The following is a 26,198-nucleotide window of genomic DNA, read 5'->3' as shown; positions in this document are numbered from 1 at the left end:
GTCCTTCCGGTAATGCTGCATGGCTGCAAAACCTGGAAAACAACACTGAGAAGAATTAAAGCTGCAAACCACTGAAAGGGCAATAGAAAGATGCATGGTGGGTGTAAATAGGTGACAGCATGTTACTATCAATGATTTTGTGCAAGAAGCGGTGACAACGATATCATTCAAATTATGTACAATCAGAAAAGGAGATGGGCTGGCCATGTAGTGAAACTGAGAGATAACAGCTGGGCAGTGGGTACATTCCATTGGTATCTATGAGACATAAAAAGAACAAGAGGAAGGCCTTCAGCATGTTGGGTGGATCCTTTATGGAGGCTTCATGGAAGGACATGGACAAGAACCACATAAAACAGGATGGCATGGAAAAGTTGCAATCTTCATTGGTGGCGAGACTGTCTGCATTGATGAAATCACGGACCTTCCAAGTATTCCAAGTAAATGTGCTATTTACTTCCTACGTGCAGATGTCTTCTTTCCTTAATAGATATACCCTCCACGGGTACTGGTTGGAGTCATCTAATGTGGTATGAACATGAGCAAGCACTCAAATCAGAAAACACACCTGTTCTGTAACTGGTGTTCTTCAGGATGTGTTGCTCACATCCATTCTATGACCCACCCTCTTTCCCAGCTGCCAGAGTCTCCAGCAAGAAGGAACTGAGGGTGAGGAGAATGTGTGGCACTTCTTATACTGCAGCATGAGGGCATCATTACAGGGATCACCAGAGGTGTTCATAAGTACTGCTGATGGAATAGCTTCTGGCTCTGGTGCATGTGATGAGCATACACACCTAACATGGAATGAACATGAGCAACACCTCTCAAAGAGCACGTTACAAAAAAGTAACTGTCTTTTCCCGGGATGGCAGTTGGCGTTTAAGCTTCTTGGGTCAGAAATGTCTCAGCATGTTGTTTTCTCAAGTTACATGGATGGAGCCCACAGAGGGAAAGGTGGTATTACTACAGTCCAAAGATAATAAGCAGAATCTTCAGAATGTGAGAGCTGACAGTGGGAGGAGGCAGCTGGTTTTAGGTTAGACTGAGTGATTTGAGTTAATGTTGTGTATCTGTTAACTGTGTATCTAATACTGACTTAAGTTACTAGCAATGAATTATTAGCACTAGTGGATTACTTTAATATAAAACAAATGAAACATTTAAAAAAATTAAAAGAGTTTGGAGGTACCAAAATCTGTGGAAGTTGAAACCATGGAGGCATTCAGACACAGATTCTCAAAGGTATCACTGGGAATTAAGTGATAAATCACTGGGAATTAAGCACCTAACTACCTTTTCAGGATTAGGTCCTCAGTACCTTAGGCTGTGTCTAGACTACATGGCTCCGACGACGGAGCCATGTAGATTAGACAGATAGGCAAAGGTAAATGAAGCCGCGATTTACATGAGCCGCGCTGAGCCGACAAACAGCTGATCAGCTGTTTGTCCGCTCAGTGCGCTAGTCTGGACACTCCCCTGCCGACATCAAAGCCCTTTGTCTGCAGCCCCGTTATTCCTTGTGGGATGAGGTTTACCAGGGTTGCCGACAAAGGGCTTTGATGTCGGCAGGGGAATGTCCAGACTAGCGCGCTGAGCGGACAAACAGCTGATCAGCTGTTTGTTGGCTCAGCGCGGCAGCCATGTAAATGTAAATGAAGCTGCGATCATTTAAATCGTGGCTTCATTTGCCTTTGCCAAAACAACAAATCTACATGGCTCCGTCGAGGATCAGGCCATTAAAGAATATTGCTAATTATCTGTAAATAGGAGAAAAACTTAGAATCATAGAATCATAGAACTGGAAGAGACCTCAGAAGGTCATCAAGACCAGCCCCCTGCTCTAGGCAGGACCAATTCCAACTAAATCAACCCAGCCAGGGCTTTGTCAAGCTGAGACTTAAACACCTCTAGGGATGGAGACTCCACTACTTCCCTAGGTAACCCATTCCAGTGCTTCACCACCCTCCTAGGGAAACAGTTTTTCCTAATATCCAACCTGGACCTCTCCCACCACAACTTGAGACCATTGCTCCTTGTTCTGCCATCTGTCACTACTGAGAACAGCCTCTCTCCATCCTCTTTGGAACCTCCCTTCAGGAAGTTGAAGGCTGCCATCAAATCCCCCCTCACTCTTTGCTTCTGCAGACTAAACAGACCCAAGTCCCTCAGCCTCTCCTCATAAGTCATATGCTCCAGCCCCCTAATCATTTTGGTTGCCCTCCGCTGGACCCTCTCCAATGCGTCCACATCCTTTTTGTAGTGGGGGGCCCAGAACTGGACACAATACTCCAGATGCGGCCTCACCAAAGCTGAATAAAGGGGAATGATGACCTCTCTGGATCTGCTGGCAATGCTCCTCTTAATGCAACCTAATATGCCATTAGCCTTCTTGGCTACAAGGGCACACTGTTGACTCATATCTAGCTTCTCATCCACTGTAACCCCCAGGTCCTTTTCTGCAGAACTACTACTTAACCGGTTGGTCCCCAGCTTGTAACTATGCTTGGGATTCTTCCGTCCCAAGTGCAGGACTCTACACTTGTCCTTGTTGAACCTCATCAGATTTCTTGTGGCCCAATCCTCCAATTTGTCTGTCATTCCGTACCCTATCTCTGCCCTTAAGCGTATCTACCTCTCCCCCCAGCTTAGTGTCATCCGCAAACTTGCTGAGGGTGCAATCCATCCCCTCATCCAGATCATTAATAAAGATATTGAACAAAACCGGTCCTAGAACCGAACATTGGGGCACTCCGCTAGAAACCGACCGCCATCCTGACATCGAGCCATTGATCACTACCCGCTGGGCCCGGCCTTCTAGCCATCTTTCTATCCATCTTACCGTCCATTTATCCAATCCACAATCCCTTAACTTGCTGGCAAGAATATTGTGGGAGACCGTATCAAAAGCCTTGCTAAAGTCAAGGTATATAACATCCACTGACTTCCCCATGTCCACCGAGCCAGTTACCTCATCATAGAAGCTAATCAGATTGGTCAGGCACGACTTGCCCTTTGTGAATCCATGCTGACTATTCCTAAGCACTTTCCTCTCATCCAAGTGCCTCAATATAGATTCCTTAAGGATCCCTTCCATGATTTTTCCAGGAACCGAGGTAAGACTGACCGGCCTATAGTTCCCTGGATCATCCTTCTTCCCTTTTTTGAAGATGGGCACTACATTTGCCTTTTTCCAGTCATCCGGGATTTCTCCCGATCTCCACGACTTTTCAAAGATAATTGCCAAAGGCTCCACAATGACATTTGCCAACTCCCTCAGTACCCTCGGATGCTCTAAGTCCGGACCCATGGATTTATGTACGTTTAGCTTTTCTAAATAGTTCCTAACCTGTTCTTTACCCACCACGGGCTGTCCATCTTCATCCCATCTTGAGTCACTTGGCGCAGAAATCCAGGAGCCGACCTTGTCCGTGAATATAGAGTACTTCAGCTTTCCCCACATCATCTGTCACTAGGTTACCTCCTTCATCCATTAGGGGCCACACACCCTCTCTGATCACCTTCTTCTTGTTAACATGCCTGTAGAAACCTTTCTTGTTATCCTTCACATCCTTAGCCAGTCGCAATTCCATTTGCACTTTCACCTTCCTGATAACCCCCCGGCATTCTCGAACTATACCTTTAAACTCCTCCCTGGTCATTTGTCCAAGTTTCCACTCTTTGTAAGCTTCCTTTTTGTGCTTAAGTTCACCAAGGATTTCCCCTGTAAGCCAGTCCGGTCTCCTACCATGTTTGCCTCTCTTACTACGCGTCGGGATGGTTTCTTTCTGTGCCTTCAATAAGGCTTCTTTAAAATACTGCCAGCTGTCCTGGACTCCTTTCCCCTTCATGTTAACATCCCAGGGGATTCTGCCCATCAGATCTCGGAGGGAGTCAAAATCTGCTTTTTTGAAGTCCAAGGTGTATATTTTACTACTCTCTTTTCTTCCTTTCGTCAGGATCCTGAAATCTACCATCTCATGATCACTGCTTCCCAGGTTGTTACCCACCTCCACTTCCCCTATTAGTTCCTCCCTGTTTGTGAGGAACTTGTCTTCTTTCACACTGTTTGATAGTCTTAACAATTTAACTCATCTGAAGGAGAGGGCAACTAGCAAATTATTCAATCATATGATTCAACTCACAGTCATCTGTGTATGCTCTCTCATAACTAGATATGAATCTTAAGCCGTGGTGTACAACCAGTTCTGCAAACTAGCCACACTCACCTGACCAAATAACCACACATGGATAGTGGGACACCATGGATCTAAAGGTATGCTCTAATGGACCTTTTTGTTCTCTCAGGACATGATGGTCTGGTTTCTCAGGGGACCAGGTTTAGTAAACACTCAAATTCACAGTCTGTACCTTCCTTTTTTCAAGTTCAGCCATTTTCATTTTGCAAATTACACCCAAGTGACATCACTGACCTTCAGCTACAGTAAGGCACAGAGCCTTGCCATGCCAAGCATCTTAAATGATTATGATGTCAGAGGCAACTCATCCAATCACCATCTGTAGTCTTCAGCTAATTTCTATGCAACAATTTCATTGCTTATATGAGTGAGACTGCACAGATGATGGGTTACTTGACCCTACTGCTTCAGTTCTTCAAAACTGCACACATAACATCACAATCAGCACACCCAATAACTCCAAACACACTCAGCCCCTTTCTGCAACACACATCCTTCTTTCATCACCCACACAGATCTTCCAGGAGTGTCACTCTGAAGCCTAGAATATCTGTTGAGTTAGGGTGAAGTGACTGAAACAGCTACAATCATGGGCAAGAGCTCTTTGTGTTCAGAATATAACCAGGGCCAATTGTCACAGGGCCCTGTGACTGCCAGATAAAATGTTGGAACCAAAGGTTCTGTGGTGGCTGGAATGTGACAGAGAAGATAGGAGTAGCATCTATGTGGGGTAACACATGACTATGCCTCCAGCCTGAGGGCAGCTCTGTGCACAGACTTGGGGAGACATTTACAAGCAGCTATTTTCAGCTTTTTTATAACAAGTTCCACCCACGCAACAGTGCAGACTTTCCGCTACTTGTTGCTTATGTGGAACAATTTCTCACCAGCCTCTGTGACTGTCTGTTTCTCCATCTGAAAAATGAGATATTATTACATAGACAGCCCCGAAAAGCGCTTTGAGACCATTAGATAAAAGATGCTTTCAGTGCAAAGCCTTAACTAATGTTTTATTATTCTCCCCACTCCTCAGAAGTACTCCTTCAACAACTTAAGTACGGTAACATGTCCTTGCCTAGTAACAACAGGGTTGACTCTTGGCTTTGTGAGCCCCTATTCAAAATAATACAGTGTCCTCCTCATTTATAAGTAAATTCTCCTACATCTCTGTCAATATGCCCATGACATCCCTCCATCTACTTCTTGCTTCATCCCTCCAGTGCTTGAGGTCCTCCCATTTGTTGGTGAGGCTCTGTGGCCTCTGGCTACCATTGTCTATGGACTGGAAAACCCAGAGGTGGAGCCAAAATACAACTTGCTAAGCAATCGAAGACTAGGAAATTAAATTTTTGCCATGGTCAGAAGCCACACAGGACTCCTGACAGGTAACCAGGAATGTCTCTTCAGCTTCTGAGCAAGTTGTGTGCATGTGGCCCTGAATTAAACATCAAGTTTGCGGTGGGGGAAGGGAGATGCAGCTGGAGATATGGGATAAGAATCACAATAGCCACTGATTTAAATAGGTGTAGATTCTGCCACCCTTACAGTGAGCAGGCTACTCATCACATATGATATTATTTAATATGATAAAACAGTACAGATCTGGTCCAACAAGAGCAGAATTGAGTTCAATGTAGTATGTTGGGATGGGGTGGGGAGAAAGGTAATGAAAAAAGGGTGCTGAAAAGTAATGATTACAAGATAATGATATATCACAGATTTGTTTATATGAGACACCCACTGAAATTCCTAATTGTTTCCTTCATTTATACTTAAGGTTTTAAAGTTTGTATTTATAGTAATAAAGTTGTTCATCTGTTTGGCTCTCTAGACCTGAGCACTAAAATGACTCTGTTCATCCATACAGCTAAGTAAATCATACCTCACGCAGGCATGCAGGAGTGAATCATTTTTCCAATTAGCCTATTGAATGTTAGATAGTTTTAATAGTCCTTTTGCCTACAATTAGCAGGACCAGTCATACCAAATACGTAGGTGTAGCGTTGGAAAACTAATGAGGTTGCTGAGGCTGGATCCATGGCATAAACAAAGCTATAATAAAAGAAATGATAATCATTAAAGTTAATATTTCCAGGGAGACCAGAAGATATCATATAAAGTCATTAAGACTATTAAAGCTGTTATTTAGGGACAACTAAAATACATGGGGATATAGAGACCTGATTTTAATTTACAACAAGGACCCACTACATTGCTTTGATGATGCAGAGGTATCAAACTGGTGTAAGTTGTGCTGATGCAAGTCGTTTCTTATGCCTGGGCAGCATATATACTATTGGGCTACGTCTACACTGGCCCCTTTTCCAGAAGGGGCATGTTAATTTCACCTATCAAAGTAGGAATAAGAGCCTCCGGAAAAGGGCACTTTTTCCGGAGGATCGGGGCCAGTGTAGACGCTCTTTTCCGGCTTTTTTAAAAGCCGGAAAAAAGCGGCGGACATTTTTATTTAAATGCCGCGGGGGATATTTAAATCCCCCGCGGATTTCCCTACTACGATAGGTGAAATTAACATGCCCCTTCCGGAAAAGGGGCCAGTGTAGACGAGCCCTTGGTCTATACCTGACCAATTATATTGGAATAGTTACACTGGTGCTAAAAAGGCAGGGTAGGAAGGCCTCAGTTACTTTGACTTACCAACTTTTATTCTCAATGCACTTGTTTTATGTGTCCAGTGAAAAATTAAATTGTGTGTACAGTAGTGATTTGTATATCGTAAAGGTAACTCCAGAACTAAACCCCTCACCTTCTTCCCCTGAAACAGGAGGAAAGTTCAGATCTGGATCCAAACTTTGAAGGTTAGACATATGTATGCTGCAGCATTAAGGTATGACTACACTACAGAGTTTTGTCAGGAAAATGGCCATTTTTCCGACAAAACCTAAATAACATCCACACTGCAATCACGTTCTTTCGAAAGTAAATTGAAATAACAGAGGGTCTTTTTCGGCGTTGGAAAACCTCTTTCTACGAGGAAGAAGCCTTTTTCCTAAAGATCTCTTTTGGAAAAAGGCATGTGTGGACGGGGAAGAGGGAGTTCTTTTGAAAGAAGAGTAAAGCGGAAAAAGCACAGGTGCCCTGATGGTCATTCTGCCCATAGTAATCACAGCTACATGAGAGATAGCATCCATTCAGCATGGACGCTATCTGTCAAAAAAGCAGATCACTTTTTTCATGCACTTTGGCAGTGTGGACGCTCTCTTTTGGAAGAAGTTTTTTCAGAAGCTCTCTTCTGGAAAAGCTTCTTCCGAAAGAAGCCTGCAGTCTAGACATAGCCAAAATGAAAAAATTCCATTGAGTAATTCTTTCATACTCTCAAACAAAAGCATATTACCAACTCTTCTTTCTACGTCCTTCACATGATGAACACTAAAGTAAACTAAAGAGAATTAATATTGAATGGGGAAAGTTAGAAATTCAACCAAATAATTGAATAAAGTCTTCATGGGCATTCTGATTCTCTCTTGCTGAATCATCTATCATGTCAAATTGCACATCTAATACCCACAGAATCTGTAGCTTTTAGATCAGCAAATGAGTCCTATGTTTATCTCTATAGCATGATTCAAAGCTTTCTCAGATGATACAGTACTACTTGGCTCTGATTCTCCATTGCCTTATACATTATGCAATATTATACATGAATGAATGGAAGTGTAAAGTGGGTGTAAAATGCTACCAAACCAGAATGGCAACATTTTATTCTCATATTGCCCAGATATAAATGACTGTCTATTTAGGACAGCTCTGGAAAAAGAAAAGAAGGGTGGCTCTTAAAATCATCCTTCCTTAGCCAGAGATCCATTTTGGACCTGGTCTGACTATGGATTGCTCTATGTTACAGTGGTGACAAGTGATCCTATAAGGATAGCTGTTCCAGCTGACAACTGGGCAGAATGCCATGTGGTTGAGCCCCCCGTTGGCTATGCCTCTGATTGCCTCTCTTGTGCTACACCCATGTTTTAAAATAGCTCTTTGGAGGTACCCATGAACTCTGCTCAGAAAGTCCAGCTAAAATAGACTCCTGTTCAGAGACATTTTCCCCTCTTCAAGGATTAAAGTGTAAAGGGTGATTCTAAGGATCTTACCAGAAGATTGACAAGGAGTTTTACAGGCCTCCTTCTAAGGCTTAGTAAATAAAATACATCACAACGGTTATTGAACCAATATCTCTTTATGTACTAGGGGGAATGGGATAAATGAATACAGGGAACCAAGGTAAGAAGGAAAGGGAAGGAAGGATGAAAATGGAGGGCTAAAACTGTCATTTCTTATACCTATGCAGCTCATCTACCCTATGGGTCTGAATCAATCCAATTATGTTGGCATAGCTACACTGGTGTTAAAAAGGCAGGGTAGGCCTGAGAAGGTAAACAGAAAAATGGTGGAAACTTTCTAGGTTGCTTCACGGGTGTTGGTGTTGTGGACTGCCGGCAATTACCACCTCCTCTGAGGTGACAATACTGGATGTTGACTGGAAAGAGTGATAGATCAGGATTCCCTAACTAGCTTCTATCCTAATACTCTTTGTACTGTACTATCTTGTGTGTGGGTGAGTCCTACTGAACCAAAATAAATCCGTGATAATGTGTGTGATCCCCTATAAAACAACAAACACCAAGATATTCCACTTCAACTAGTAAGCAGCTGCCTCAGGCTGACAGCTACCACACCCTTTTGGACAGAGAGAAAGACAGCTTGCCTCAGAAAGGTGGCTACCACATGCCCACTTCCTCTGAGAAGTAATTTGGAGAACCACCGAGTGAGAGCAAACGTCCCCTTATATGGATTCCCATCTCCTTCTCCTTCCCTTTCTTCCCAATTCCCTCCTTCTCTTTCCCTTTCTTTCTGTCCTTCCTGCCTTTTTCTCCTCTGGGAGGAACATGAACACCTCCCAACATGCTGGATGGACTTTTGTAGTTATAACCAGACAAAATGGCGATTACATCTAACAAACATAACTGAATCCCCCTTTCAATGGACGTACCTCAATTTAAACAAGGAAACTGAGTTGTTACAAAAGCACACAAAGAAGTATTTGCAACGACTCCAGGTAGCCTTTTCAAAAGTGTAAGGTTTATTAGTCAACTGGCACTGATCGATTGGATGACTGTCCTAGCCAGTCTTCAGCTCCACTGCTTAGTCTTTTGTGTGACTTCCCTAGTGGCTAGTAGGGTCCTCAGATAGGCAAGTAGTGGTCATACCCAGATTCCCCTACTAGCCATTGAGGAAGTGGCACAAATGAGGAAGTGAAAACTGTGTAGGACAGCTTTCAGTGGGACTTTGGTACTGTGGAAAGGGAGAACTATAGTGACCTGCCTGGATGGACAAACCATGAAGAGAGAGCACCCTGAATCACAGAGAGAGAAGCTTTTCATCAGGCGTTAGGGCATGTGAACTACTGACAGAAGAGGGTGCCAGACTGGCAAAGTGCTAATTACCAGAGTATCCAAGAGGAGGCACCGGTAGGAGTGAGTGTTTCCTGTGACGAGGCTAAGGATTAAGACAAACATGTAAACTGATGTAAAATCAGGCCTCCAAGGTCTTCCTTGTGCGATGCCCAGCCAACCACTAAACAGCCTCTATACTGCTAGTTCCAGCTGAAATGGTTGCAAGTATATGTTCAAATTGCCCACTTTTCAGATACTAATGGAATACAGAAAGGTGAAATACAAGGAAGCATGTCCTTAGCTGATGGTGTTCAGAACTCTGTGAATAATTCTTTATAATTACATTGTTGGTGTTCTACATTCTTCCCTCTCACAATAATTTCTTCTTGCTACTGCTAGTGCTATGGCTGAGACAAATCAATAAAACAGACTTCCTTACACTAATCACAGTCTTGAATGAAAATATGGCAATTTGATTTTATTTTCATCTAAATGTTCATTTAAGGCTCCTTAATCCCATCCCACGGCAAGAAAATTAGACTAAAATGATCCTTCCTCCCCACATGACCACCAGACTGTAAAACAGGGCTACTCAACATGCGGCCTGTGGGTGGGAGCCAAAACCAAAAAAGTATCAATATAATGGTCTTCTGTTGAAATGCATTTTAGTAATTAAATTCCTGGACTGTCATTGCTTATTAAAAGTGCTGTCATATGGGTGGAAATCGGGTAAATATTGCATTTTATTAATATCAGCAGAACTGACTTAAATGGGGCCTGTGTGTTGTGTAGTCATGACTCAATCTTTGTATTCATGCCCATCAGTGTAAGAGAAGCTATTTGCGTATATATGCAACTACACTTAAGTTGTGTCCTTTGGCATGTGCTGTATCATTGTGGCTCCTGGGGCTTCCAAAGTTGAGTAGCCTTGCTGTAAAAGAACCCATGTTGTAGTACTCAAAAAAGAATGCTGAGTGAGTCCATGTTGCAACAAACCTGTACAGCAAAAATACTATTGCTTTAAGGTAGGCAGTGAAACACAGTAGTGATGGGGAAGTATTGGAGTGCCAAGGGAAAACTAATAGTTATGAATAAAGTACACCACAAATCCATTACTGAGTTTTCCAGGCTGGGATGGTGCAAACCTAACAAGATATTTACATGGAATTACATTGTGTTCTTCTGCTGCAACAAATAGATGCCTTTTAACATGAGTGGAATTATAGAAACTGAAGTTTTCATAGCAATTAGGAATGACATTTGGAACCTCGCAGCTGTGGAATGAGAGTAAGGAATACCATTTGGAAGTGGCAGTTGGGAAAAGCAATTGGAACCAGTCAGTTGCAGTAATGCTGTCTGTTGGGATCGGTAGTTGAGAAATGATTGGATGGCAATTTGGAGTATAACAGCTGGGATGAGCATGGTAGTGAAATGAAGAAAGAAAAAGGAAGAGAGCAATACAAAAAATAACAGAGTAAGGAAAAATGGATTGAAGTCAAGTGCAGGTCTTGGTAATTCCCTCTCACTGCACTAAGTACATGAAAATTTGTAATGAAAGTCTGATCCATATTAGTTAACATCTAAACATAAGAACTATGTCTATTCCCTTTCCCCATGGATTGAATTGTGCAATAATGTCCCATCACTCTGGTGGTGCAAAAGTGCAAGAAAGAAAAACTATTTTTAAACAGCCATTGTTGGGGCAGTGAGCAATGGTAGCAAAAGTACCTTTTGCTCTAGCAATCCTGGCTGCTGGGAATTATCAGTTGATGAAACACAGAGCAGCCCTTGTATGTCCCCAGGATTTGAGGGAGGGAAGGCATACGTAACCCACACACCTTACCTAACAAGCCGCCCTCTTGCGCAATGCCGCTATGCTGATTATTTTCGGGAATAATGGCATTGCGCAAGAGGGTTTTTCTTGCACAAGGGGCAGTGTAGACACCTTCTTCTGGCACAAGAGCCTCTTCCGCAAAAATGGCAGGTCGTTAGGTAAGCAAATGAGGCTCGGCGATGTTCCACGCGTAGCCTCATTTGCATATCTCTGGCGCAAGATCGTGCCAGTGTAGACATAGCCCTAGTGTGGTTCACTGTCCATGCAGTGGCACCTAGACCCCAGCAATAGATAAGAACAAGAGACCTCCACAAAAAGGGAAAGCCAGTTGGCTTTTAGCTCAAAGGGTAGAGGCTCCTATACTAATCTCCAGAAATTCCAGGTTCAAATCCACCTGGTGGTGGTTACACATGCACAGAGGTACTTCATTTTCTGCAAGGAAAGGGAAGGAGGCAGAAAGATATAGGAGGCTGAACTCAAAGACTATGCTGCTGCTGAGATGAAAGTGTGGCTGGGATTCTTCACATAGTACTTGGCATTGGAGCCTCCTATGTGATTTTTTTCTGGTTCTATTAAGTTTACAGCCTGCCTTATGTCAGAACTAAGTAGACCATCATAATGGTCCCCTATGGTGAAAGCAGTCGCTTCCATAGGATGAATCAGAAAGGCTGCTCCAGGTCCCATGCTTTTGGGGGCCCTGTGGCACCCGCCCAACCATCCTATAGATGGGAGGGATCCAGGAGATTATGGGGGCCTGGCATGGTATGGCAGCAGTGGCTGTCTCCCTATAATCACCATGCAGGTGGCAGGAACTAGAGTAGCCCAGCATCCTATTCCACCCCGCCCCACCATCCTCCTGGCCTGCTATGCTCAGCATCTTTGCCATGGTGGTGAAGCAGAGTGCAGCAGGCTGGGAGAGGGAGTAGTGGTGGGGTGGAGCAGGCTGTTGGGCAGTTACAGTTCTCACTGCCCATATGGTGAGTGTGGGGGTGGTGCCCCCTGTTGCTATTGTGCCAAGTCCCCTGAAATCTCCCTGGCAGCGTTAGTAGGGGAGATGGGGGGCTTGGGGAACGTCTAGGGGCAGGGCCAGGCCCTGCATCCCATCGGGATGGCCCTGCTCACGGCCTTAACCTCTCTGAAGCCTTTACACAAGCCAGCAGCATAGTGGGAGCTCTCCAGGACGGGCTGACACAATCAAGACAAAAGGGGAGCGGCCTGGAATAAATGGAGATTTCACTGCAGCGAATTTTACAAGCCGAAGGGAAGCTGCCTGGCCGAGCCAGGCCACATACTCCAGCTGCCCAAGCGCTGAGGGCTGGCGGCTCCAGGTCGGGGGTGGGAGCCGGATCCGGCGCCGCGTTTTGCAGCCGCCACACAGTGCGGAGGGCTGGAGGCGCCGAGGCAGGGCGGGATCCGGCGCCGGGTTTTGCTGCGGGCGGGGCCTGGCTCGGGATCGGGAAGTTGCTGAAGTTGGCGAGTGAGTGTCCGGGTCCCCCTCGGCCCCGGCTTCTTCCTGCAGCCCGGCCGGTGCATGATGGAAGCAGCATGGCCTCCCATCTCTCCCTGACACAGGTAACGGCCCGGCCGCTCGGCTCGCGCCTGCCGAGCCGCGGGAGCCTTCCCCCGCGGGGCCGCGGCCTGCAGTGCCCCTCGCGGCGGGCGGGGAGTGTCACCCGGGGCCGGCGGCGGCGCCCCGACCTGCCTCCCGCTCAGGTGCTGGGTCCCTCGGGTCCCTGTGCCGGTCACCGCCGCGCCCCTCCCCCGGTAACCGCCCCCCGGTAACCGCCGCCCCACCGCGCCCCTCCCCCGGTAACCGCCCCCCGGTCACCGCCGCCCCACCGCGCCCCTCCCCTGTTCCCGGACCCGGTCACCGCCGTCCCATTGTGCAGCCCCCCCCCCGGTACCCGTCCCCGACCCGGTAACCGCCGTCCCATTTGTGGAGCGCCCCCCCCTTCCCTCGCGTACCCGTCCCGTAACCGCCGTCCCACCGCCCCCGTAACCGCCGTCCCATTGCACCCCTCCCCCGGCAACCGCCGTCCCTCCCCCGTACCGGCAACCGCCGTTCCTCTGTGCCCCCCTCTTCCTCCGGTAACCGCCGTCCCTCTGTGGCGACCCCCCCCCCCCCACGGCAGTAAGCGTACTCCCTTGAACTATCTCAGTTATCCACGTAGGTCCGTAAGGATAACCTGCTGCCCCCTCAGCCTGCTACAAAGAATTCGGTTATCCCCAGTATTGACCTACAGGTGCCACTCCGTGCATTGTGCTCAGTTGTTAGCAGCTGGTAGACTTTTAAAATCCATCCGGCTTACAGCATTGTGGAGAGATGGTGGGACAAGCATAGATATGCCTACACCACAGAGGAAGTAGCAGTGATCTTCCTTTATTCTTGTGGTGATATTTGCCTCTAGCCTTCAGCAATATAACAGTAAATTTCTATTTAAGATAGGCACGAGATTTGTGTTGTGGCATGTAAAAAGGCTGAGGAAGCATGTTAAAATTAACACTTTACACTAGGGATGTAATAGTATAGTCCATTAACTGATTAGCAAAAGCTTACAGGTTAATGCTATAGACACTACACACACTTCCCCCCACCCCTTGCCAGTCAATGTTTTAGCAGGCTGGCTAAGCAGCCAAGATTAGTCCTAGTTTGAAGTGGCTCCTGGACCTACCCCCACAGCACTTAAAGTGTATTGGTAGCCAAGCGGGAAGGCAGCCCAGCTCAGTTACGACTCCTACCAGGTTCGGGAGTTCAGACTCCCTCTCCCCCGACCCTGGACAGGGGCTGCCTGGGACTATAGACTAGTCAACTAACCAATAAGAATTCATGAGGTCAATCGCCTATTCAACTAACCAGTATTTAACATCCCTACTTTCCATAGATTGTCAAGGTATGTAATAACCCTTCATTGAAGTAGTGTGGGAGGCAGTGACTAGATCAGATGCCTTTATGTTAAGTAATTGTGTCAGACTTTTCAACCATGGACTGGTCTTTTAAAGGGATCAGCTTTATTAATTTATTCTACTTTGTTTTCAAGCCATTACAACTCTCCAAAAAATAACACATAGCTTTTATGTAAAGGATGGTATAAAAGTATTGATAGGTTAAAATATCATCTTAAGTATTCTTTGGTTTCAGATAAAAATATGGGCATGTTACTAACGGAAAAGCTCTTAGAGCAGTGGTTCTCAAACTTTTTTTTTTTGCAGACCACTTGAAAATTGCTGTGGGTCTTAATAATCTTTTCAAATATAGTTTGTACGATTAGCTAACTGTTATAAAGCACTTTGGATAAAAGGGCTATATAAAAACACCTTTATGATTAACCTTGTTGTACAAATAAAAGCACACAAATCTTTTTAATGTCAGTCCGGGTCTTCCCTGCCATAGTAGCCACACCTGAGGCTGGGGACGAGGACCTGCTCTCCCTAGCAGCCCTGATGCTGGGGAAAGTTGCCTCTTGCTGGTCTGTGCTTCCACCTGCCACCCCATGTTGCTGCCTCTACTATAGAGGAGTGTCAAGAGGCTGACTGGGAATGCACTGGCTGCTGGACCCACCCCTGGGGACTACCAAATAATGGTGTATGATATTCCCTCTAAGATGCACAGTTGCACAGCCCTGCAGCTTCTTGATCAGACCCGCCCATCCAGGCAGCTCTTTACATGCAGCCCCTGATGGGGTGGGACTGATTAAGCAGCTACAGGGCTGTGCTGCTGTGCAGCTTTGAGAGAACACTGATCATCTAACTGCTAAAATTTGATGTGGTTACACAATTATTCAATTAATCGCTGTCTAGCATGCCTAATATTTTCCTCCTTCTGCCAACTAAATCATAATGGATTGTGGTCACTGTATGCAGGAAACGGAATATTTCCACACTGAAACCAGGCATTCTCAAATTGTTTGGCGCAGGTGGCATCTCGGAGTTTTCCATCCTTTGTGTTAATGAAGTGCAGGTCCAATATTTAAACATATTTCCAGCAAATAAATAACTTGCATTTTGGTGTCTAACTCAGAGTGACAAGTACATTCTATAACTAAAAACGTAAGCCTCTTGTGAAAAAATTTAAATTTCAGCTGTTGAATATATGAAGGAAAGAAACACAGCAAAATCAGTGAAATTTAGAAAATGGTTATAAAATACCTGCAAAACACATGGATTCATTTTCAGTAAGAACATTCGAATGTAATTTATTGGAGGGTAAGAAAAATTCTGGAATGTGTCTTTGTTTCTAGATTTCTAGATAACTTGTTTATATGTAAACAGCTGACCAACATGCTTGCTGTGCATATTGAGTGTTTTTTTTTTTTAATATATATATATTTGAAGGACATGAGAAGGAACCTCTCTGGATTCAAGTGTGTTCTCTCAGTGCACCTGACTTGCAGATAAACTCTCACTGGTTCTTTAGGACAGGATATAAACATTAATAATCTGGGTGTCTTAGAGGAATAACAAGTTAAATTCAGAATAAGTTTTATTTTGTTTTGATGGCATGAAAGCATTATGTTTTTAAAACAATTGCTCTTAATAACAGGTGTTACCTGGGGAACTGAGGTAAGCAATTGTTGTGGAAGTTAAGGCTAATGGCAATGACTGAGCCCACGGCCTAAAGCCGGGTGTCCCCTCCCAGAAGCCAGATTCGGCCTGGTGTTACGTATCTAATCACCGTTGGATTGGGTAACCACAAATCAGGCTAGACCAATGTTTAGGGCCAAACCATATATTTTTGAACAGTGTAACATACATCAACAACAACAGCGTGAACTCACCCTATCCCAGAAGAAAAGGAGATAGATAAGTCCCGGGTACAACAAAGGGGAATATACTTTACAGTGTCAGAGGCAGGCGGCGATTGATGCCTGCGACCTTCTACCCTGCGGCTAATGTAAAGCCTTAGGGGAGGACGGCAGGAGTCCCTCGCTGACAGGGAAAGGTAGTCCAGTTGAACGGCCCTCCTGCAGGTGGATCTTGCCTCTAATGGGTCGGGTAGATTCCCTCTGGGGTTAGTACTTGGTAGCCCTTCGACTTCCAGTCCAATCCAGCAGGTAAGGATAGCGGTAAATGAGTCCAAGTCCATGTGGCAGAAGCAGTAATCCTTAAGTGGGGCGTTCCCACACTCGCGAGGCTCTCTCTCTCTCCCACAGCTCGAACAAAATCCTTATACCCGGTCCCATGAACTAAAATGGAGCACCACGGGAGACGAACAAACACTGACAGGACTTGGGACAGCAGACAGTGACTGACAGGCTACAATACAGACGGACAGTGGCGAACCCGAACCCTTCCTTGGTCAGGGCTTATAAGCCCTTCAAGGCGGGAAAAGGGTGGTAAGGGTGGTGTGCAGCAAATGGTGCCGTGTGCAACACTCTAGTAGGGAGGGGTGCACAGTTTCTGAGCAATGTGCAGCTCATTTTAGTGCCCAGTGCACAGTTTTGGACTGAGTGAAAACTATAGTGCGGGGTGCACGGAGCAGATGACCGTGTGCACTTAGGTTTTGGCGGGAAAAGGGTAACACAGGGAGAAGAAGGAAAACAAGATGGAATCTAAAGAGGCTCCATCTTGAACATAATAGCTTTAAATGTCTTTTCCCTGGCAACACAGGTATACAAATGACCCAGTTGAACAAAACTGGCTAGATTGTCGGGCCCAATGGGTAGTGATCAACAGCTCTATGTCTGGTTGGTGGTTGGTTTCTAGTGGAGTGCCCCAAGAATAGGTTCTAGGGCCCTTTTCGTTTAACATCTTTATTAATGACCTGGATGAGGGGAAGGATTGCACCCTCAACAAGTTTGCAGATGATACTAAGCTGGGGGGAGAGGTGGATAGGGTGCAGAGTGACGTAGATAAATTGGAGAATTGGGCCAAAAGAAATCTGATGAGGTTCAACAAGGACAAGCACAGAAGAGTCCTGCATTTGGGACAGAGGAATCCCAAGCATTGTTACAGGCTGGGGCCCGACTAGCTAAGTAGCAGTTCAGCCAAAAAGGACCTGGGGCTTACAGTGGATGAGAAACTGGATATTAGTCAACAGTGTGCCTTGTAGCCAAGAAGACTAATGGCATATGAGGGTGTATTAGGAGGAGGATTTCCAGCAGATTTAGAGAAGTGATTATTCCATTTTATTCGGCTCTGGTGAGGCCATGTCTTGAGTATTGCATCCAGTTCTGGGGCCCCCACTATAGAAAGGATGTGGACACATTGGGGAGGGTCCAGCAGAGGGCAACTAGAATGATTAGGGGGCTGGAGCACATGACCTATGAGGAGTGATTTGGGCTTATTTAGTCTACAGAAGAGAAGAGTGAGGGGGGATTTGATAGCAGCCTTCAACTTCCTGAAGGGAGGTTCCAAAGAGGAAGGAGAGAGGCTATTCTCAATAGTGACAGATGGCAGAACAAGGAGCAGTGGTCTCAAGTTGGGTATTAGGAAAAACTTTCACTAGGAGTGTGGTGAAGTACTGGAATGGGTTACCTAGGGAAGTGGTGGAATCTCAATCCCTAGAGGTGTTTAAGTCTAGGCTTGACTAAGCCCTGGCTGGGACGATTTAGTTGGGATTGGTCCTGCCTGAGGTCTCTTCCAGCCCTATGATTCTATGAAAACTGTCTTACTCTTTTCTGTGATGAGGCAAGCTTTAGCCATGTGTGTAAGACCCGGGTTTGCCCCAATCCACGTATTATTTTTATTGTCTTTAAACAGACAATCTGTATGCCTTATTGTGAGGAGAAAGTGCTTACATAGATAAGCCTTGTTTTTGTGACTACTCTTGCTCTAAAAGTGCACAAAGTAAAACTGCTTCTGTGTGAGTGTGTGTGTGTGAGAGAGAGAATTTAATGCTGGATTAACAGTCAAGGTAAGCCCTCCAGTTGTGCAGCAGAAATGTTATGGATAGTGGCAGTTACATTGTTGTTCAGCAATGTGCCTTAACTTGAAACTCCTGTTTTAGGGGGAATGTATGGCTTGTTCAATTCCAGGTTTCTCTATGGAAATTAGCAAGATGTGACAATTGTGATATTGTTGATGTGTTGCTAAGAACTGAAACTATAGTTTTATTTAATATAACCCTTTGAAAAACACTAGTGACAAGAGTTTCAGAGGGGTAGCCAAGTTACTCTAAGGGTACATCTAGAGATTAAACCTCTTTCAAAAGAAGATTCTTTTTGAAAGAGATTGTCTAGACAGCCACACGAGTTTCGAAAAAGCAGTCCGCTTTTTCAAAAGAGAGGATCAGGCAATCTGGACACTCCTTTCGAAAAAGCCCTGTTTGTGTTCAAGAATGCCTTTTTTTGAAAAAGCTCTTTTGACAAAAGGTGTTCTTCCTGGTAAAATTAGGCTTACCAATTTAGAAAAAACCTCTGCGTTCTTTTAATTTAATTTTGAAAGAATGCGACAGAAGTCTTAATGCAGGTGAAGTTTTTTCGAAAGAAGGCCACTTTTTTTTTTTCAAAAAAACTCAGTAGTCTAGACACATCCTAAGTAAGTGACAAGATCTTACTTTGAATCACTGATTTAGAGGTGATGTATTCTGTATTTCATATTGAATACCAGTATCCATTTAGCCCTTTCCAGACACTGTTCCCCACCTTGGGTTTGACACTGTCTCATTTGTCACATGCTTTCCGCCCCCCCCCCCCCCCGCCCACTCCAGCATACCGCACCATCCAGCATGTCTCTTGGGTTTACCAAGTGCACTTGCAGAGCACAGCTGTTTAAATCAAGGACAGAATTGGTTAGAAAATTTCCACAGATGCAAATCTGTTGTTCCCTTTTTGGACCCTTTATGACCTTTCAAGGTTCCTTCCAGTTCTATGAGACGGTATATCTCCATATTATAGTTTTATCCACATGGGGAGCTAAAATAGAGACAACAGAAAACAAAAGTAATTTGACAAGCGTATATGATTTTTGTCAAACTCAAATTAAGGGGATGACAAAAAAGGGCAATAATGTTTTGACTTAAGTCTTTCAGTTCTGGGGGAATTGTGCAGTTTCACTATGGCTCCAAATGCAACAATTGAAGAATTCCCCTTGGACTAGCCTTTAGAAGTGAAAAGTGATTTTGGGGTACATCAGTTATGGGACAAGTAACTTCAAAGATATTGAGAAAGCATATCTAGTGCTCAGAACTAAGTTGGAGACCCAAAAATCACTAGTTAGTTTTGGAAAATTGAAGCCATTGTTTAACTCTTAAAGTTGTGTCTGGTGTGGTGCTATTCTGGGATTAGGAGGGGAGGAAAAGAGGAAGAAACTTGGAGTAGGTTGGAATTGGTAATTTAACAAAATAAACACAAAGTTGTGGGGGAGTGGGACAAAGTGCAATATTTTAAAAAGGGAAGCACTTTCAAATGTTTCCTTTGCAGAATTAGGTAAATATTTTTCTTCTAAAAATGACATGGAAAATGTGATTGTTCTGTACCAGTTTTGAAGACTATATTAAGTGTGATGCAAAACAAGATTTTGTTATACTGATATTTGCACTTGAAGTAGAACATTAAGTGTAGTGTGACTGTTGCATCTATAATTATATGTACACTTCATGTTATAAAGCAAGTCTCTTGACATTGTTGCTCATTACAAAGCTGAATGTCTAATTATAGCACCCTTGGGTATTCCTTACTGTTGGAACACATAAGCAACAGGTTTCATGTTGGTATATTTCAACATACTAGCTGTTCAATAACATGTACTTGGGGTAGGGATGTTAGCCTGTAGCCATTTACATGACTAACTGTTAAGCCTGAACTCATAGGTTAATTGTAATGGTTACATGCCATCCCCCCCCCCCCCCTCCATTGCTTCTGATACAGAGGCAGCAAGGGGGAGGAGGCAGGAGCTGGTGACTATGGGGGATCCAACTCCTGCAGAGCTGCCTGCTCCTTCCCCCCATGCTGCTTGCTCTGATGGAGAGGCAGCAGCACAGTGGGTGTGAAGGACCTGCAGAAGCTTGTATACACGAGAAGCTATCTTTCAAGCTGGCTCCCTGTGCATACCAGCTCTTGCAGAGTAACTTGCCTCTTCCTTTTCTGCCTCTCTATCAGAGGCAGTGGGGGGGAAAAAGGAGCTGGTGCTTCCCCCATGTGTAAAGGGGTAACCACTAAAAAATTGAGCAGTTACACATTTATACAAATACATGTTGGTTAACGTCCCTAACCTGGGGTAAAGCTAATCAATCAACTTCCTTTTCACGTACAATTCCCAGCCATGTCTCTCCTATGCCCAGTAAATGTGCAAAATAACACAGTTCAAGAATTTTGTTTTACTACCTGGCATTAAAACTGAGTCTCATTTTGGGAAGAGTAAGGTAGAATCCCTGCTGTTCATCTCTTAGTGAAAGTGCTTTGTGTCCAGTGTAGGAAACTGCAAATCTCTAAGCTTCTCGTCCTTCCCCACCCCATCCAGTACTAGAAGATAAAATAGCCACTTAAAGTAGATTGAAACAGGAGAGGGGAACTGTCTCTGCTTTTAGTGAGGGGGAGGAGCTGTATTCACCAACATACCCCTTACTTTAATAAGTAAAAACAATATTGAAAACTTTAGAACTGCTCAATATTAAGTTACATTTAGTCCACTTCATCATTTAAGGCAGGCTTTATAGTCCAGCATTGATTATTGTGGTAGAATAGGTTTGGGATGTCGACAACATGATTAATCGATGAGGCTGGGCTTATTGGTTAATTTTGTTGACTACATGCATTCCTATCCCCCATGCTGTTGCTGTATCAGAGGCAGCAAATGGGAGGGGAGTGTGGGGCCAGTGCTCATGGGGGATTAGCTTTAAATAGTCTCCCTATGAGCACCGGATCCTCCTTCTCCCCCTTCCCCCTGCGCCGTTGCCTTTGATAGAGAGGCAGCAGTGTAGAGGTTGAGGGGGCGGGGAGAGGTGTGAGCCAGTAGGCACAGGAAAATGACTTTTAACCTGGCTCTCCACGCGTGCTGGCTCCACAGACCCGCCTGCCCCCGCCCTTACTGCTGTCTACAGAGGCAGTGGGGGCAGGGAGCAGTCATGAGCCCACTTTTAAATACTGATGGAATTACTAAAATTTGTTGTGGTTACATCACTATTCAGTTACACGCTATCTAACGTCGCTAGAATGGATGAGGATTTGTATAACAAGAAATCAAACATAGTTAGCTTGCAGAAAAGAGATAGACAATGTAGTGACATTGTTCAAGTACACAGTGGTCAAAATGTTCTAGTGTATTATTCAGTAGGTTTACAGTTTTATATATTGAAGGTAGTATGAAAGTTTCAAATCTTTTAAATGAACAGTATATTGACATAGCAGTTCAGATTACAATGCATTTTTATGCAAAGCAGAGTTTTATGTTTAGGTTTTGTTTGAAAACTACCTCTGGCCTTTAAGAGGATTCCATTGTGACTTTTATTATCTTACTTTATATGATATAAAATCAGAGAAATGAGCAGAAAATAGTAAAATGAGACTCTGGAAAAGTGCAAGTGAACCTATTTAGGAAAAGCTAATTCAACACATGCACATTTGTTGGAAGAACGGAAAGCTGAAATATTAATCTGCCTCTGCACAGAACTAAATACAGGCAGTCCCTGGGTTACGTACAAGATAGGGACTGTAGGTTTGTTCTTAAGTTGAATCTGTATGTAAGTCGGAACTGGCGTCCAGATTCAGCCACTGCTGAAACTGATCAGTTTCAACAGCGGCTGAATCTGGACGCCAGTTCTGACTTACATACAGATTCAACTTAAGAACCCCAGGCATCCCCAAGTCAGCTGCTGCTGAAACTGATCAGCGGTTGATTCCAGGAAGCCCGGGGCAGGAGCTTCCTGTAGTCAGCCACTGGTCAGTTTCAGCAGCGGCTGACTTGGGGACGCCTGGGACAGAGCAGCTGGGGTGCTGCTGGGTTGGTCCAGTAGCGCCGCTGCTCCTCGGTGCTACTGGACCAACCCAGCAGCACCCAAGCTGCTCTGCCCCAGGCGTTTTGATTCAGCCGCTGCTGAAACTGACCAGCAGTGGCTGAATCAGGACGCCTGGGGCAGAGCAGCTGGGGTGCTGCCGGGTTGGTCCCGTAGCGCCCAGAGTGGCGCTACGGGACCAACCGGCAGCGCCCCAGCTGCTGTACCACAGGCGTCTGGAGCAAAGCCGCGGAGCACGGGGGCAGCGGGACAGCCCAGACGCGCCGTGGCTGTCCTGCTGCCCTCGGGCTCTGTGGCTTTGCTCCCCGTCCCCCTGGTCTGCAGACCAGGGGGACGGGGAGCAAAGTGGCGGAACAGGGGGACGGGGAGCAAAGCAGAGCAAAGCCGCGGAGCACGCGGGCAGCCCAGACGCGTCTGGGCTGTCCGCTGCCTGCGTGTTCCGCCGCTTTGCTTCCTCTCCCTGGTCTGCTGGAGACCAGGGAGAGGGAGGGCCCTGTTCGTAACTGTGGATCCGACGTAAGTCAGATCCGCATAACTCGGGGACTGCCTGTACTGCGAGGGTGGGGAAAATGACATACTTCAGTCTACAGTACAGTTCTCTTGTTGCTATCACTGATGTGGCTTTACTGATAACAACCCCCCACCTAAACAACAACAACAAAAATTATGTATAGAAGGTCTTTTGAATGATAGAGGACAGCAAACTAGACATGAATTGTCTATAACAGCAATAAAAGCTAATCCTTCAGATATTTGTAAAGTGTTCTCCAGACTTAATCCAAACTAAACATTTAATTATTTTGGCCTTTCTTGGAAGCATCTGAGATGTGAAGAACATTGTAAAATTATTTGAAAAATATTAAAATTGTAGGCAACGTAGCATTATAAATGGGGTGGGGAGTCTAACTAGACTTAATGGAATGAAATTAGGAAGGGAAAAGTTAGGCTGAAAAGCAAGAAAAACATCCCGAAGCTGATTTGTACTTGGCTGTGGCATAGAGTAAGGGAATTGATGGGAAACCTTTTCTCTTTCAACACTTCGAACTACAATGCAAAACAATAGAAGAGGTAATTTCTACATTGCGAAGAAGAGAGGGAAACTGACCTAATGTCCTTTCCCACCTGCACAGAGTTACACTAGAGAAGCCCTCTAGAGTGTAAACATTTTTTAAAACTGACTTTTTAGGCTCTTGCCTTTTATCAGTGAGCCTAGATCAATGCATCAGTGTGACCAATCCACCACTGTCGAAAAAAATATCTCAAGGGTGTCCTATTAAGAGGTTAATTCAGAAGACTTGTATATCCAATCCTTTTTCTGAATCTTACTATGGAGTCCCATGGAAAGGAAAGAGAAACTGACTGCAGAGCTGATTCTTTCTTCTACTTTCCCCCTATATCTCTATTTAGAGCTGGAACTCTCATTGTTCCTTAAGGAATACTACTTTAGTGTTCTGGGTCTCTTTCAGGATTGGGAAAAGTAAGCTGTGTTTACTCATTTCTAGATTGTGCAATCTTGGAGTGATGTGGGTCTGCAAGTACTAATATTAATCTTGCATTCCTTCATGTGGAGGCAGAATGCGGAATTTCAGTCTCACTTGGAGATAGGTGGAGAAAACACTAAGGGTATGTGTACACTACCACCCTAGTTCGAACTAGGGTGGTTAATGTAGTCAATCCAAGTTGCAAATGAAGCCTGGGATTTAAATCTCTGGTAGTTCGTACTCTGTGGAACGAGGTGTAACGAGGTAGTTCGAATTAGAAAGCCTAATTCGAACTACCTACTCCGTGCTGCGTGTAGCCGTGGGCACGGAGTCTGAACTACCGGGGATTTAAAAATGGCGGCACCCGGCAAGATGCAAATGAAGCCTGGGATATTTAAATCCCGGGCTTCATTTGCAACTTCAATTAACTACATTAACCAGCCTAGTTTGAACTAGGGTGGTAGTGTAGACATACCCTTAAATATTAGCTTGTTTGGGGTTTTTTTTTATGGGTGGATGGTATTGATGTTCCTTTACTTCCGGTTGGGCAGAGACCAAGGGTGGGATAAACTATTTTAATTATTTAAAATATACCCCTGTGTAGTAGTAGTAGTGATAGATAAAAACTTTAAAGGATATATGATTGGCTAATTGACTGAAGGCTGAGACTGATGGCTCTAAAGCTGTTCTTTGTTTCCTTGGTTAGGACTCTGTAAGGATCAGACGTTCTCAACACAAACTGTAAGCTTTGCAGAGTAATTGCTGGAACACATGTTAATGTTAAAGTAATTTATTTTAATGGCATTTACAATTGTATATTAATTTTTTTATACAATTTAGCTTGTTCACACTGAAAATAAGGGCACAGTTTCTACTCTGCAACTGTATGTGCCAAGTCCAGTGAAGTGAAGAAGTGTTACCCAACAGAATTCTGAACTGATACTGAAGAATTCAATGCACACTTATATATTGATATAAGGAAAAAGCAATTCAGGTCATCTTTTTGCTCATTATTTCGTTCTGGGGAAAACTGAAGTCTGTTGCCAGTAAACTGAAACTGTCTTCCAAAACTACCACTTTCACAGGAAATTCCGTTTACTTTGGTTGTACTGATGTTATAATGAAAATGAGCCCACCCATCAGAAATCTAGAGGGGAAAAAAGTTATTGGCTTGTAATACAAATGTTGAATTAAAAGATTATTTTGAGTTAGCAAAGTGTTTAGTTCCAGGATGTGAACATGCATATGTTTCCTGTCCAAGAGTATCAGTGATAGGTTTGGCTGGTATAATATTTTGCTGAACTAAAGTATGATTCTGTTTTGTAGTGCATCTAGATGGCAGATAAACAGCCTTCCTCTTGAGAGCGAGGAAGGGGAGATGGGACAGAAAAGACAAATGTAGGCTGTATGTCTTAAAACACTTAGGCTATGTCTACACTGGTGGCTTCTTGCGCAAGAACATCTTGTGCAAAGGTTCTTGGGCAAGAAAACGTTCACACTGCGATGTGCGCGCTGTGCTTTTATGCAAGAACTCCCATGGCAATGTGGATGCTCTCTTGCACAAGAAAGCTCTGATGGCTATTTTAAATGTAGGGCTTTCTTGCACAAGAAATCCTTGCCGAGCGTCCACACTGCCCTCCTGCGCAAGAGGGCTTACACCTGATAAAAAAAGAGTGTAACTCTTGCACAAGGAGCCATCTCTTACCACGCTGTACTGTAAATTTCCTTGCGCAAGAGCAGGCGGGCAGTGTGGACGCTCTGCAGATTCTTACGCAAGAACGGCTGTACTTGCGCAACAAGCTGCGAGTGTAGACATAGCCTTAGGGTATGTCTACGCTGCAGGCTTCTTGCGAAAGAGCGGGTCCACACTGCCATGTGCTTTTGCGCAAGAGCATCCATGGCAGTGTGGACGCTCTCTTGCACAAGAAAGCTCTGATGGCCATTTTAGCCATAAGGGTTTCTTGCACAAGAAACCCCTGTTGCCATCCACACTAGCCTTTTTGCACAAAGGCTTATTCCTTGCGGGGAGAGGCATAACTCTTGCACAAAAAGCCCTCTCTTCCAACGATCTACTGTAAACGTTCTTACGCAAAAACGGGCTTGTAGTGTGGATGCTCTGCAAGTTTTTGCACAAGAACGGCTGTTCTTGCGCAAGAAGCCTACACTGTAGATATAACCTTAGAGTTTTGTAGGGTTCATTTCTTCTTTGCACTCACTGGCTAGCTAATTTGTTTCCAGAATTTTGATGGAAATTTTAATTTGGTTGCATTTGTAAACTATTGTTGGGTTCCTGTGAATTTGACCCAAATGAGATATTAAGATGATTAAGAGGAACATCTATGTATATAAAATATTTAGTTGAGGGAATACACAGATTTTAGGCCC

At 44.6% G+C, this 26,198-nt stretch overlaps 1 protein-coding gene across 1 annotated transcript in view; it reads left to right on the top strand.

The window, feature by feature from the left end:
• Positions 1-12,780: 12,780 nt before the first annotated feature.
• Positions 12,781-26,198, top strand: part of EPS15 (epidermal growth factor receptor pathway substrate 15) — a 125,677-nt gene continuing 112,259 nt past the window's right edge. The window contains exon 1 of the mRNA XM_075935959.2: positions 12,781-13,013. Coding sequence (XP_075792074.1) covers positions 12,987-13,013 — 27 coding nt within the window. The 5' untranslated portion in view covers positions 12,781-12,986. The remainder of the gene's footprint in view (positions 13,014-26,198) is intronic.

The sequence above is a fragment of the Pelodiscus sinensis genome, chromosome 9, assembly GCF_052426305.1.
Source record: "Pelodiscus sinensis isolate ZL-2025 chromosome 9, ASM5242630v1, whole genome shotgun sequence".
In the NCBI taxonomy this organism is placed as follows: domain Eukaryota; kingdom Metazoa; phylum Chordata; order Testudines; family Trionychidae; genus Pelodiscus; species Pelodiscus sinensis.
The sequence above is the reverse complement of the archived record's forward strand: the minus strand, read 5'-3'. Positions and strand labels throughout refer to the sequence as shown.